We start from the raw sequence: 13,193 nt of genomic DNA, 5'->3' as shown, positions 1-13,193 counted from the left end.
TGTTAGCCAGGATGGTCTCGATCTCCTGACCTCGTGATCCGCCCGTCTCGGCCTCCCAAAGTGCTGGGATTACAGGCTTGAGCCACCGCGCCCGGCCTGGTTTACAAATTTGAGTGTTAAGTATGAATTCACAAAAAGTTACAAAACAAATTAACTTATAAATTTATTTATTTATTTATTTATTTATTTTTTCGAGACGGAGTCTTGCTCTGTTGCCCAGGCTGGAGTGCAGTGGCACGATCTCGGCTCACAGCAAGCTCTGCCTCTCGGGTTCACATCATTCTCCTGCTTCAGCCTCCCGAGTAGCTGGGACTACAGGCGCCCACCACCACGCCCGGGCTAGTTTTTTGTATTTTTAGTAGAGACGGGGTTTCACCGTGTTAGCCAGGATGGTCTTGATCTCCTGACCTCGTGATCCGCCCACCTTGGCCTCCCAAAGTGCTGGGATTACAGGCGTGAGCCACTGCACCTGGCCTTATAAATAAATTTTAATTCAAAATTGAATTTCTAAAGTCAGGGATAAAGTTTTTCTGTTAGTAAGTCAGTGACTTATAGGAAAGGCCCAAAGTTTCATTTATTTGGGAGATGAGAATTATACGAGATGATTCTGTGTTTGTCTCAAGGCCAAAATGTTGTAGTTTTTTTTCCTCTGACCTTGGGATGTGATCTAATATTCATATATGATGGCCATAGGAAAATATGTCCATTTTACTTCCACATATCAAACTACTGAATATTTGACCAAAATTTTCACTTTCTGGCTAAGTATCAATGTTATCAGTGAGATTCTTCTTTTTTTTTTTTTTTTTTTTTTGAGACAAGGTCTCACTCTTGCCCAGGCTGCAGTGCAGTGGCGTAATCTTGGTTCACTGCAACCTCCTCCTCCCAGGTTCAAGCAATTCTCCCACTTAAACCTCCCAAGTAGCTGTGATTACAGGCACCTGCCACCACGCCTGGCTAATTTTTGTATTTTTAGTAGAGACAGGGTTTCACCATGTTGTCCAGGCTGGTCTCGAACTCCTGGCCTCAAGTGATCCACCCGCCTCGGCCTCCCAGAATGCTGGGATTACAGACATGAGCCACTGCGCCTGGCCTCAGTGAAATTCTTAACACAGGAAGTGACCAGTATCAGTTAAGATGCTTTCTTTTGCAAGTAAGAGAAAAATACAAAAACCAACTCAAACCAGCTTAAACAATAAAGAGAATTGTCAGCTCATGTATGAAAACCCCTAAACAGTCGGGGGGGCGGGGCGTGGAGGGGGGAGCTTCAGGCACTGGAGAGGGCACTGGCTCTGTTTCTCTGGCATTCTCTCAGCTTCTCATTCCTCTGTATGCCAACTTGGTCCTTTGGCTTGTTTCCCTCTTGGTGGCAAAGTGGCCACAACTGTTCCTTCCCTCATATTCACACAAGGGAGGACTTCTCTTCTTTCAACCACTGAACAAAAGAACTAGGCTTTACTCTAGTTGAGCCAACTTAGATCGCATGCCTTCTCTTGAGCCAATCATTTGCAAGGGGGAAAGGTTTATGCTGATAGGTCTCTGCCAGTCAGGGTCCATCCTGGAGCTGCAGGTGGGGGTCAACCCCTTCCAAACATCATGGCTAGTATGCAATGGGGAAGGAAAGAATGTCTGCTAGAGAGGCAACCCCAATCTTCATACAGAATCTCAACTATTACCATTTTTTCCTCTATCTAAGGAAACCTTTCCTTTCTTTAAAGAAACATTTCTCAGAAGCTGAATACATTACAATAGATTTAAATGGGACTGGTTAGGCTAGGATGCTTGTGACCGAGCACAGCCTGCTCACACCTGTTCATAAATTCATTCCAGGAGTTATATCTGTCAAGCACATATTGAAGCCCAATGGACTCACTCAGCCCTTTAATTCTAAAATGGTGAAACCTATGTCCAGAGATGGAATGTGACGTGGCCAAGGTCACACAGCCAGTAGGCAGCAGAGCCAGGACTAGAACTTGGATTTCTCAGCTTCTGGTCCAACGCCATCCTTACACAGAATCTTAGGGTCTCTCTCTCTCTCTGTCTTCCCATCTCTTTCAACAGTATGTGAAAGCCAGGTCCCCCAGGGCCAATCTGCCCCCTCTCTATGCTCTCGAACTTCTAACCATCTATGCCTGGGAAATGGGTACTGAAGAAGATGAGAATTTCATGTTGGACGAAGGCTTCACCACTGTGATGGACCTGCTCCAGGAGTATGACGTCATCTGTATCTACTGGACCAAGTACTACACACTCCAGAATGCAATCATTGAGGACTGTGTCAGACAACAGCTCAAAAAAGAGAGGTACTGGACCACTGTTTGCCCCCCAAATCTCACAGAAAAAAAAATGAGAGAGGAGTAGCGTAACGTGGTATAGAGTTTTATGGACTGGCTGTATTAAGCAGTAAGGCTGCCACCATAGTTGAGCATTGACCTCCCACACCAACACAGCTGGCATCTCAAGTTGGTGGCTTATCAAAGCCATTGGGGGGCCAAGGGGCGGGTATAAGCCTGTTCCTTGTTTCCTAAGCCACCCTCCACCTTAGCTTGGCCCTCTTGCTCTCTGAAGACCATTTCAGTGCTCTGTAGGTGCTAGCATGGGAAAATGGAAAGAATCTTGGAGACTCAAGTTTAAATCCCAGCTCAGCCATTTTCCTACTGCTATGAGCCTCAATCCCTTATCCATAAGCAGGAATAAATTGGAACATACGATACAGGATTGATGCAAGGGTTGGAGAAGATCTGTGTTAAGGATCCACAATATCTAGCATCTGGCAGATGCTGAGTAAATGCTTATATTGGAGTGTGTGCTTCAGCATCCCATTCATATCCCCTCGGCCTTTACCATTCTAGGGAAGGTTGGTTTCACTTCCAACTGTCGGCACCTCCATCCCTTTGCCAGCAGACCCACTCTGAGAACAGCCCTTCACCAGATCCGGTGGGAGCTGGTAGATAAATACCACAGCTCCCTCACCCCAAAGATGGAAGGAATCTGGGTCTCATTCCATACGCTTTTTTCTTTTTCTTTCTTTCTTTCTTTTTTTTTTTTTTTTTTTTTTGAGACAGAGTCTTGCTCTGTCACCCAGGGTAGAGTGCAGTGGCTCAATCTCCGTTCACTGCAACCTCTGTACACTGCAACCTCCACCTCCTGGGTTCGAGGGATTCCCCTCCCTCAGGCTTCTGAGTAGCTGGGATTACAGGTGCCCACCACCCACACCCGGCTAATTTTTGTATTTTTGTAGAGACAGTGCTTTGCCATGTTGGCCAGGCTAGTCTCAAACTCCTGACCTCAGGTGATGCACCCACCTTGGCCTCCCAAAATGCGGGGATTACAGGCGTGAGCCACCACACCGGGCCCTATTCCATACTCTTTCCCAAAGATCGCCTCCAGTTGACCACAGTAGTAATTACTTCAATACCCACCCTTTGTTGTCTGCCTTCCCTTCTCTGTCTCACTCCCTTATTCGTGCTTCCTGGGATCACTTTCCAAATCAGCCACATCCTTACGTGGGGATCTGCTTCAGGGGAAGCCCAACCCAGACAATTCCCTATGTTAGAAGCTCTGGGCCTGTGTGAGCAATATCACAATGTTTCATGTTCTGTTATATAGTATTGGGTCTCTTTTGTAAGGAAGAAAAGCCAGGTCCGCTCATGAAAAGAGGATTTACTATAACCATGCCCAGAAAAATCGAGAAAGCATCAGGACCTGAGACTCCCTCTCTCTGTCACTCTCTCTCATGAACCACAGCACTTTTCCCCTCAGCCTCTGCTTCTCTCTCCACACCTGTCCTGCTCCCCTCTGCCTCCCATGTATAAGGGACCTCCATCATCCCCATATCCAAACCCCAGAGGGAACCAGTCTGATTACTGGTCACAGGACACAGACCCCATGTGTTGGGCCACCTGCCAACCAACAGAATGAGCCACTTTAGATCAGTGACCCCATCCCATGGGACAGCCTGGCACTTTCAGGCAGGACTGTTTTAGGGAACAGTCAGTGTTGGGAGGAGCCAGCCTGGAGCCCAAAGTCCAGTTCATTCCAGTAGCCTGTGTCACATTCTATTACACAGATAAAGTCGCAGCTCCCTCCCAAGCCCCAGAGTACAAAGTGCTGGGTTTTTTTGTTGTTGTTGTTGGGTTTTTTTTTTTTTTTAAGATGGAATCTTGCTCTGTCACCTAGGCTGGAGTTCAGTGGCATGATCTTGGCTCACTGCAACCACGACCTCCTGGATTCAAGCTATCCTCCCACCTCAGCCACCCAAGTAACTGAGACTACAGGTGCCCACCACCATGCCCTGCTAATTTTTGTATTTTTAGTAGAGATGGAGTTTCACCAGGTTGTCCAGGCTGGTCTTGAACTCCTGACGTCAAGTGATCTGAGCACCTCGGCCCCCCAAAGTGCTGGGATTACAGGCATGAGCCACTGTGCCCCGTTCAAAGAGCTGGTCTTAATCATGGACTTGCAGTCACCCCAAGTTAATAAGCAAGCCCAAGATCCCCTTCAAGCCAATATTCTTTAAAATATTTATTCAATATTTATAGAAAAGAGAGACTCTTGGGGGCAGCCCAATCTATGCTCTGTTGAGGAGGTAGACGGGTAAGAGCCCCATCTACTGGTTGTAAGAACTCAGGGAGATCTAGGCGGGGCACGGTGGCTCACGCCTGGAATCCGAACACTTTGGAAGGCCGAGGCAGGTGGATCATGAGGTCAGGAGTTCAAGACCAGCCTGGCCAAGATGGTTAAACCCCATCTCTACTAAAAATACAAAAATTAGCTGGGCATGGTGGCAGGTGCCTGTAATCCCAGCTACTCGGGAGGCTGAGGCAGAGAACTGGCTGAACCCGGGAGGCGGAGGTTGCAGTGAGCTGAGATTGCACCACTGCACTCCAGCCTGGGTGACAGAGCGAGACTCTGTCTCAAAAAAAAAAAACAAAACAAAACAAATAAAAGAACTTAAGGAGATCTGTAAAAGTAGGACAATCACAACAATAAAAATAACGGTCCCTACCTTACAGAATTGCTGTAAGGATTAAAATAGGTTAATTTGCATAGGATTTAGCCTTGTTCTTCCATAAATGTCAGTAGTTGGTGGCGGTGGTGTTTCTATTATCCAAAGCAATTCAGCAGCTCTAACCTTAAACTTGCAAAGCCTACACCGAACGTAAAGGGCCCCCTGCCTGAATGGGCATCTGTTATTCCTCTATCATGCCTCTTGGGGCCTCATTCTCCCCCCAGATTCCTTGCAAACACCCAAGGCACTCTCCCAAAGAGGAAATCTTTTTTTTTTTTTTTTTTTGGAAACAGTCTCACTTGGTCGCCCAGGCTGCTGGAGGGTAGTGGCGCGATCTTGGCTCACTGCAACCTCCACCTCCTAGGTTCAAGCAATTCTCCTGCCTCAGCCTCCCGAGTACTGGGATGACAGGCACGTGCCACCACACCTGGCTAACTTTTTGTATTTTTAGTAGAGACGGTTTCACCACGTTGGCCAGGCTGTTCTCAAACTCCTGACCTCAAGCCACCCTCCCGCATCGGCTTCCCAAAGTGCTGGGATTACAGGCGTGAGCCACGGCACCTGGCCAGATAGGAATTCTTGGAAATAGCATTGTCTCCATCCTGCGGTGTTTTGGGGCCCTCCTGAACATCTCCAGGATGTGGACATCACGATGCTCAGTGGCTGGACTAAACAATTGCTGAGAAGGTTTTTTTCTGGCTTGAAGGCTTCCAAACCATTACAAACCTGGGCACCCTTTTCCTGTGTTACAGGCCCATCATCCTGGATCCTGCTGACCCCACCCACAACGTGGCAGAAGGGTACAGATGGGACATCGTCGCTCAGAAGGCCTGCCAGTGCCTGAAACAGGTCTGTTGCTATGACAACAGGGAGAACCCCGTCACCAGCTGGAACGTGAAGGTAACGGCTCCTCTCTGGGCTGTCAAGGGCTTGAAGCTCAGAATGATAGACAACTACTCAGTATTTACTCATTCAGTTTTGTGCTGATGGAGAACAGAACTTCAGAGTCACTGTTTTAAGGGCCAGCTGCACCACCCACGGGCTCTGTGAACTTGGACAAATTCTTTGGTTCTCAGAGCCTCGGGTTTCTTACCTTCAAATTCTTGTTCTCCTTTCCTTTCTTTTCCCCATAACCTACTGGAGAATCAGTTCCTTGTTCCTGATCATTCTTTGTATGAGTTGGGTCCAGCCAAGTCAGCTCAATCAGCCATTCTGTGCCACTGCTGTGCTCAGGGATGGGGTAGGGGGTGGGGGCTGGGGGACAACACAGGCACAGAAATAAGGCATGACCCTGAAGCTTGGCCAGGTGCGGTGGTTCACGCCTGTAATCCCAGCACTTTGGGAGGCCAAGGCAGGTGGATCACTTGAGGTCAGGAGTTCAAGACCAGCCTGGCCAACATGGAAAAAACCCATCTCTACTAAAAAAATGCAAAATTAGCTGGCCGTGGTGGCGGGTGCCTGTAATCCCTGCTACTCCGGAGGCTGAGGCAGGCGAATCGCTTGAACCCGGGAGCCAGCGGCTGCAGTGAGCTGAGATCGTGCCATTGCACTCCAGCCTGGACAACAAGAGGGAAACTCTGTCTCAAAACAAAGAAAAAAGAAAAAAAAGACAAGACCCTCCCTCTCAAAGAACTCACCCTATGTCGTTAGGAAGTAAGTCCATGAAACAAACTTACAAAAAACTGCTAGAATTACCAGAGAAGACAAGATACTCTGAAAACAAAGCAAAAAAAGAAAAATACTAAGTCATATGTATGTGATGCCAAACCTATGGTATAGGCAGAGATCACAAAAATCTATTTTATTAACATCACACTTTCTAGTTTGCAAAGCTTTTGTCCAAGGTCTGTCTCAGTTGATCCTAACAGGCAATTCTGTAAAGTAAGAAGGTCGAATATTATCACTATCTTTATTATTGTCATCATCATTACTATTATTGCCATTTTACAGAAGAGAAAACTGAGGCTCAGAGAGGTTAATTAACTAAGATCATTCTGCTAAGAGGCAGCAGAACCAGAGGCTCTGGGGGTCTGGAAGCAGAATAAATGCTAACTAAAGTCACCAGAGAAAATTCCTTTAAAAAGTTAGGGGTCGAAATGAGCCCTAAAGGCCAGGGGGGGATATAGATGCTCAGAACAGAGGATAAAGGATGGTGGGGGCAAAGCATGGGAGGCTGGGATGAGCAAGATGTGTACAGGAACAGGAGACTGACCTGCTTGGAGCAGAAGGAAGAAGCAGAGTCAGAGGCTGCAGTAAGGTACAGAGAGTATAAACGGGGACCCACTGGCCAAATGAGGAGGCCCACCCATGGGCTGGAAAATATACGCCTCTGGATTTTTCCTGAATATAAAAACCATTGTAGACTGGGGGCGGTTGGTCACGCCTGTAATCACAGCACTCTGGGAGGCCGAGGTGGGTGGATCCCTTGAGCCCAAGAGTTCAAGACCAACCTAGGCAACATGGTGAAACCCCATCTCTACCAAAAATACAAAACTTGGCCGGGTGTGGTGGCTCACGCCTGTAATCCCAGCACGTTGGGAGGCCGAGGCGGGCAGATCACGAGGTCAAGAGACCGAAACCATCCTGGCCAACATGGTAAAACCTCATCGCTACTAAAAATACAAAAAATTATCTGGGTGTGGTGGCATGTGCCTGTAGTCCCAGCTACTAGGGAGGCTGAGGCAGGAGAATCACTTGAACCTGGGAGGTGGAGGTTGCAGTGAGCAAGATCATGCCACTGCACTCCAGCCTGGCAACAGAGTGAGACTCTGTCTCAAAAAAAAAAAAAAAAAAAACTTAGCCAGATATGGTGGCACACACCTGTGGTCCTAGCTACTCAGGAGGCTGAGGTGGGAGGATTACTTGAGCTTGGGAGGTCAAGGCTGCAGTGAGTTAAGATTGCACCACTGCACACTGCAGCCTGGGGTGACAGAGCAAGGCCCTGTCTCAAAACACAAAACAAACACAGAAAACATTGTGCAAATATTTTTTATCTTGACAAATCAGAAAACTTGGCAATGCCAGGCTTATATTTCTCTTTCTTTCTTTCTTTTTTTTTTTTTTTTTTTTTTTTTTTTTTTTTTTTTTTTGAGACGGAGTCTCACTGTGTCTCCCAGGCTGGAGTGCAGTGGCGCGATCTCGGCTCACTGCAAGCTCCGCCCCCCGGGTTCACGCCATTCTCCCGCCTCAGCCTCCCAAGAAGCTGGGACTACAGGCGCCCGCTACCGCGCCCGGCTAGTTTTTTGTATTTTTAGTAGAGACGGGGTTTCACCATGTTAGCCAGGATAGTCTCGATCTCCTGACCTTGTGATCCACCCGCCTCGGCCTCCCAAAGTGCTGGGATTACAGGCTTGAGCCACCGCGCCCGGCCTCTCTCTCTCTCTTTCTTTCTTTCTTTCTTTCTTTCTTTCTTTTTCTTTCTTTATTTCTTTCTTTCTTTCTTTTTCTTTCTTTCTTTCTTTCTTTCTTTCTTTCTTTCTTTCTTTCTTTCTTCTTTCTTTCTTTTCTCTCTTTCTCTCTTTCTCTCTTTCTCTCTTTCTCTCTTTCTCTCTTTCTCTCTTTCTCTCTTTCTCTCTTTCTCTCTTTCTCTCTCTCTTTCTCTCTTTCTCTCTTTCTCTCTTTCTCTCTTTCTTTCCTTTTCTTTTCTTTTCTTTTCTTTTGAGACAGAGTCTCCCTCTGTTGCCCAGGCTGGAGTGCAGTGGCACGATCTCAGCTTACTGCAACCTCCGCCTCCTGGGTTCAAGAGATTCTCCCACTTCAGCCTTCTGAGTAGCTGGGACAACAAGCATACGCCACCACACCCGGCTAATTTTTGCATTTTTTGGTAGAGATGGGTTTTGCCATGTTGACCAGGCTGGTCTCAAACTCCTGACCTCAAGTGATCTGCCCTCCTCAGCCTCCCGAAGTGCTGGGAATACAGGTGTGAGCCACTGCACCCGGCCAAGGCTTATATTTCTTCTGGAAAGAATCAGCTAAAGGCCTGACCCTCTCCAGCATTTTCCAGGTGCTCTCCAGCCACCTGGGACTCTCAGGCCCTGGGGTGTAGCCTCTGGAGGTGATGAGAACACAGACTCTGGAGTCTGACTGACCTCACTTCACATATCTGCTCTACTCATTACTACCTATGTGATTGGTGTTCAGCAAATTATTTAACCCTGCTCAGACAGTTTCCTCATCAATAGCATGGGGATAACCGTAGAACCCACCAACTAATAGAGATGCTCTGAGAATAAAATGCATTAAGGGTATGGAAGGTGCTCAGTATACAGCCTGGAAGGTGCTTACCACTCCCTACACATTTGCTGCTGCTGCTGCTGCTACTATTGCAAAGATAAGGACAGATGAAGGGAACATTTGCACATCAGACAGAGAAGTGTGGACTTAACACCTCTCCTTCTCCCTCTCCCTTCCAGAGGGCACGAGACATCCATGTGACAGTGGAGCAGAGGGGTTACCCAGATTTCAACCTCATTGTGAACCCTTATGAGCCCATAAGGAAAGTTAAAGAGAAAATCCGGAGGATGAGGGGCTGCTTTGGCCTGCAGCGTCTGTCCTTCCAGGTTCCTGGCAGTGAGAGGAAGCTTCTCAGCAGCAGATGCTCCTTAGCCCAATATGGGATCTTCTCCCACACTCACATCTATCTGCTGGAGACCATCCCCCCCGAGATCCAGGTCTTCGTGAAGAATCCTGATGGTGGGAGCCACGCCTATGCCATCAATCCCAACAGCTTCATCCTGGGTCTGAAGCAGCAGATTGAAGACCAGCAGGGGCTTCCTAAGAAGCAGCAGCAGCTAGAATTCCAAGGCCAAGTCCTGCAGGACTGGTTGGGTCTGGGGAGCTACGGCATCCAAGACAGTGACACTCTCATCCTCTCTAAGAAGAAAGAGGGAGAGGCTCTGTTTCCATCCAGTTAGTTTTCTCTGGGAAACTTCTGTGTACATTTCTGCCATCTACTCCAGAACTCATCCTGTCAGTCACTCTGTCCCATTGTCTACTGGGAAGGTCCCAGGTCTCACTAGCTTTATAATGAGTTATCCCAGGCCGGACGTGGTAGCTCACACTTGTACTCCCAGAACTTTGGGAGGCTAAGGTGGGAGGAGCGCTTGAGCCAAGGAATTCAAGACCAGCCTGGGTATCATAGGCAGACCCCATCTCTACAAAATAAAAAATAATTCACTGGGTGTGGTCGTGCACGTTTGTAGTCTCAGGTACTCGAGAAGCTGAGGCAGAAGAATCGCTTGAGCCAGGAGGTTGAAGCTGCAGTGAGCTATGATCACGCCACTACACTCCTGCCCAGGCAGCAGAGCAAGACCCTGTGTCTAAAAACTAAAACATAAAAATAAGTAAATCAGTTTAAAAAAAGAATTATCCCAGCCCTGCCAGGAGGAGGAAGAGGAGGGGTGTGAGAGACTAAATATACAAATAGACAGTGGCCACATGACATACAACGACAGAACTCTGACCCACAACCTTCTTTAGCAATCAACCCCAAACCATCAGGGCAACACCTGGCAGCTTCTCTAATTCCCCGCCCCCACTCCCATCCTGCTTCCTATTTATGACCAACCCAAGAAACCCAAATAAGCTCCCCAGACCAATCACATGGTTAGCCCTGCTTCTGGTCAGTGCACTTCCAACTTCCCCATACCAACAGCCTCAATCAGGGTACCCCTGAAGCCTTCCCATTTTCCTGCCTGTCTTTAAATCTCTGTCAAAAGCAAGAGATGGTGGCTGGTTCCTTTGCTACAGCAAGTTGAGAATAAATAGCCTTTGTTAGTTCTCATTTGGGTGCTCTTTATTTCCACAGGGCCTAATGCTGTCCTAATGGTTATTGCTTGATCATTTGAGCTTCTCAACTCTAAGAAATGAGGACTGGGGAAACTGAGGCAAAAAGAGACAAAGAATGGGAGACTGAGGATCATACAGTGTAAAAAAAATCACCTCAACTCCTAAAACCCATACACAAACAGTACATAATAGTCAGGAAAGTGTAGGAAAATGATAGCATCTTTATTATCAAAGGATGTCATGTGATCAGGTTTACTCCAAGCAATAAAATGTTTCCTTTCGCCCTCCCGTTTTGCCTAGCTTTCTGGTGGGCTACTCACCTACCATAGCATAGAAAATGCACATTTCAATTGGTTATCAACAGCCTCTGGTCAATTTAGCAATCATAATCTGTGTATTTCCCACCTCTGCCTTTAGGGACAGAAAAAGTGCCTCCTTTCCAGGAGGTAGACAGGCTGTTCCAATCCCCAGCTTTGTGTCCTTCATAATGCCCAGCACAGCCCACTTTGTAGGTGGTGGGAAAATTCTTGTTTAAAATAAAAAAAAGAATGAAAAATTCAAAGTCTTAGTCCACTTGGGCTGCTAAAACAAAATACCATACGCTGGATGGCTCATAAACAATAAGCATTTATTTCTTACAGCTCTGGAGGCTGGGAAGTCCAAGTCAAGACGCTGACAGATTTGGTGTCTGGTGAGGGCCTTTTCCTGATTTGTAGATGGCAGCTTCTCACTGAGTCTTCACATGGTGGAAGGAGCAAAGGTGTCTCTGAGGTCTCTTTTATGAGGGCCTTGATCCAGTTCATGAGGGCTCAGGCCCCATTACGTAATTGAAAGATTCTCCCTGGGGCCTGAAAGCTTAAGAGAATGAACAACTCCTCCCTCCTCGGGTTCAGTCCCAAAGCACAAGGCCACTTGCGCCAGCAGCATGCATCAGCAAGACATCAGAAGCAGGAAGAGAGCTGGCTGGAAGACACGTACCCCTTGAGGACAGAGAGAGAGGCTGTCCGGGTACTGCGTAGCAGTCACGTCAGACTGAGACACTTCCTGTTTACAGGAGACTCTAAAACCCCTGCCCCGTCCTCATGTGGTGCAGACGCCATTTTAAGCCTCAGCCCACCTGCACACAGGTGCTCATTAAAAGAGTGTGTTGCCCCACACTGCCTCGTGTTGTGTGTTGGCACACTCTCAGGGTTCAAACCAATACGAGACCCTTTCACTAATTACTTCCCAAAGGTCCCACCTCCTAATACCATCACCTTGGGAGTGAGGACTTTTTGGAAGTTATCAGTATCAAAATGGAGTCACTTATGTCAAACCCTAACAAATGCCTGTCACAGAAATTATCTCAACAAGTTCCTCAGGCCAGGCGCAGTGGCTCACGCCTGTAATCCCAGCACTTTGGGAGGCCAAGGCGGGTGGATCATGAGGTCAGGAGATTGAGATCATCCTGGCTAACATGGTGAAACCCCGTCTCTACTAAAAATACAAAAAAATTAGCCAGGCATGGTGGCATGCGCCTGTAGTCCCAGCTACTCGGGAGGTTGAGGCAGGAGAATGGCGTGAAGCCAGGAGGCAGAGCTTGCAGTGAGCCGAGATCATGCCACTGCACTCCAGCCTGGGCGACTGAGCAAGACTCCGTCTCAAAAAAAAAAAAAAAAAAAGTTCCTCAAAACCACAGTATTATAGATAAGCCACTTGCACAAGGATATGTGCCTAATAGTGGGTGTCTCCACAATAAGCTAACACTAGCACCTGCAACAGGCTCCTGTAATCAATGGTACTTGTTTCAAAGAAGCTTATGTGGACTTTTTCTTTGTCTTTTCTCCTTGCCACAACCTCTTTTAATGTGCCTATAGTCCACGATAGCATGCATATCTCAAATTGCAATTTCTTGCAATTCTTGAAAAAATGCTTTATTTTGGAGAGTCAGTCTCTCTGTTGTTTATTTTAGGGTGCCAATTTTAACATATGAATTTTGGAGGAATACAAACATTCAGACCATATCAGTCACCTTCCTCTTTTTTGAAATAGAAAAGCTCAAGGCCAGAGAGTTTATTTTAGTAAAATTTTGACATACCTGTCTTCAAAGATAAAACATGAAACAGCATTCCACAGACAAAAATAAAGTGATTTTGTTCATCCCCAGCTCTCTAAGGTGTTTCTTAGGCCCAGCTGGACTGGGAAATTACTAGAATAAATGACATCGAATCAGAACCTGGGAACTAATCCTGGTTCTGTCATTAGCTCCTTAGGAGATTCCCTTCCTCTCTGGAAATCTCTTCATCAAGAAAAGATTGGAGAAGTTAATCTCTTAGGCCCTTCTAGCTCTTGCGTTTGAGAACCGCCCACCTCCCCATTCCCACCTGGGATCCCCAACCCAGTACAGTTCAAGGCC

At 47.2% G+C, this 13,193-nt stretch overlaps 1 protein-coding gene across 3 annotated transcripts in view; it reads left to right on the top strand.

Moving 5' to 3' along the window:
• Positions 1–10,191, top strand: part of OASL (2'-5'-oligoadenylate synthetase like) — a 20,531-nt gene extending 10,340 nt beyond the window's left edge. The window contains exons 4-6 of one of the 3 annotated variants that reach the window (XM_025402329.1): positions 2,062–2,303; positions 5,764–5,911; positions 9,424–10,191. In XM_025402329.1, the coding sequence (XP_025258114.1) occupies positions 2,062–2,303; positions 5,764–5,911; positions 9,424–9,924 (891 nt within the window). In that variant the 3' untranslated portion in view covers positions 9,925–10,191. Of the gene's footprint in view, positions 1–2,061; positions 2,304–5,763; positions 6,163–9,423 lie in introns of those variants that run through there. The other 2 variants (XM_025402330.1, XM_025402331.1) reach the window with 2 other exon arrangements.
• Positions 10,192–13,193: the final 3,002 nt, after the last annotated feature.

Source organism: Theropithecus gelada, chromosome 11, assembly GCF_003255815.1.
Source record: "Theropithecus gelada isolate Dixy chromosome 11, Tgel_1.0, whole genome shotgun sequence".
Classification (NCBI taxonomy): Eukaryota; Metazoa; Chordata; class Mammalia; order Primates; family Cercopithecidae; genus Theropithecus; species Theropithecus gelada.
The sequence above is the reverse complement of the archived record's forward strand: the minus strand, read 5'-3'. Positions and strand labels throughout refer to the sequence as shown.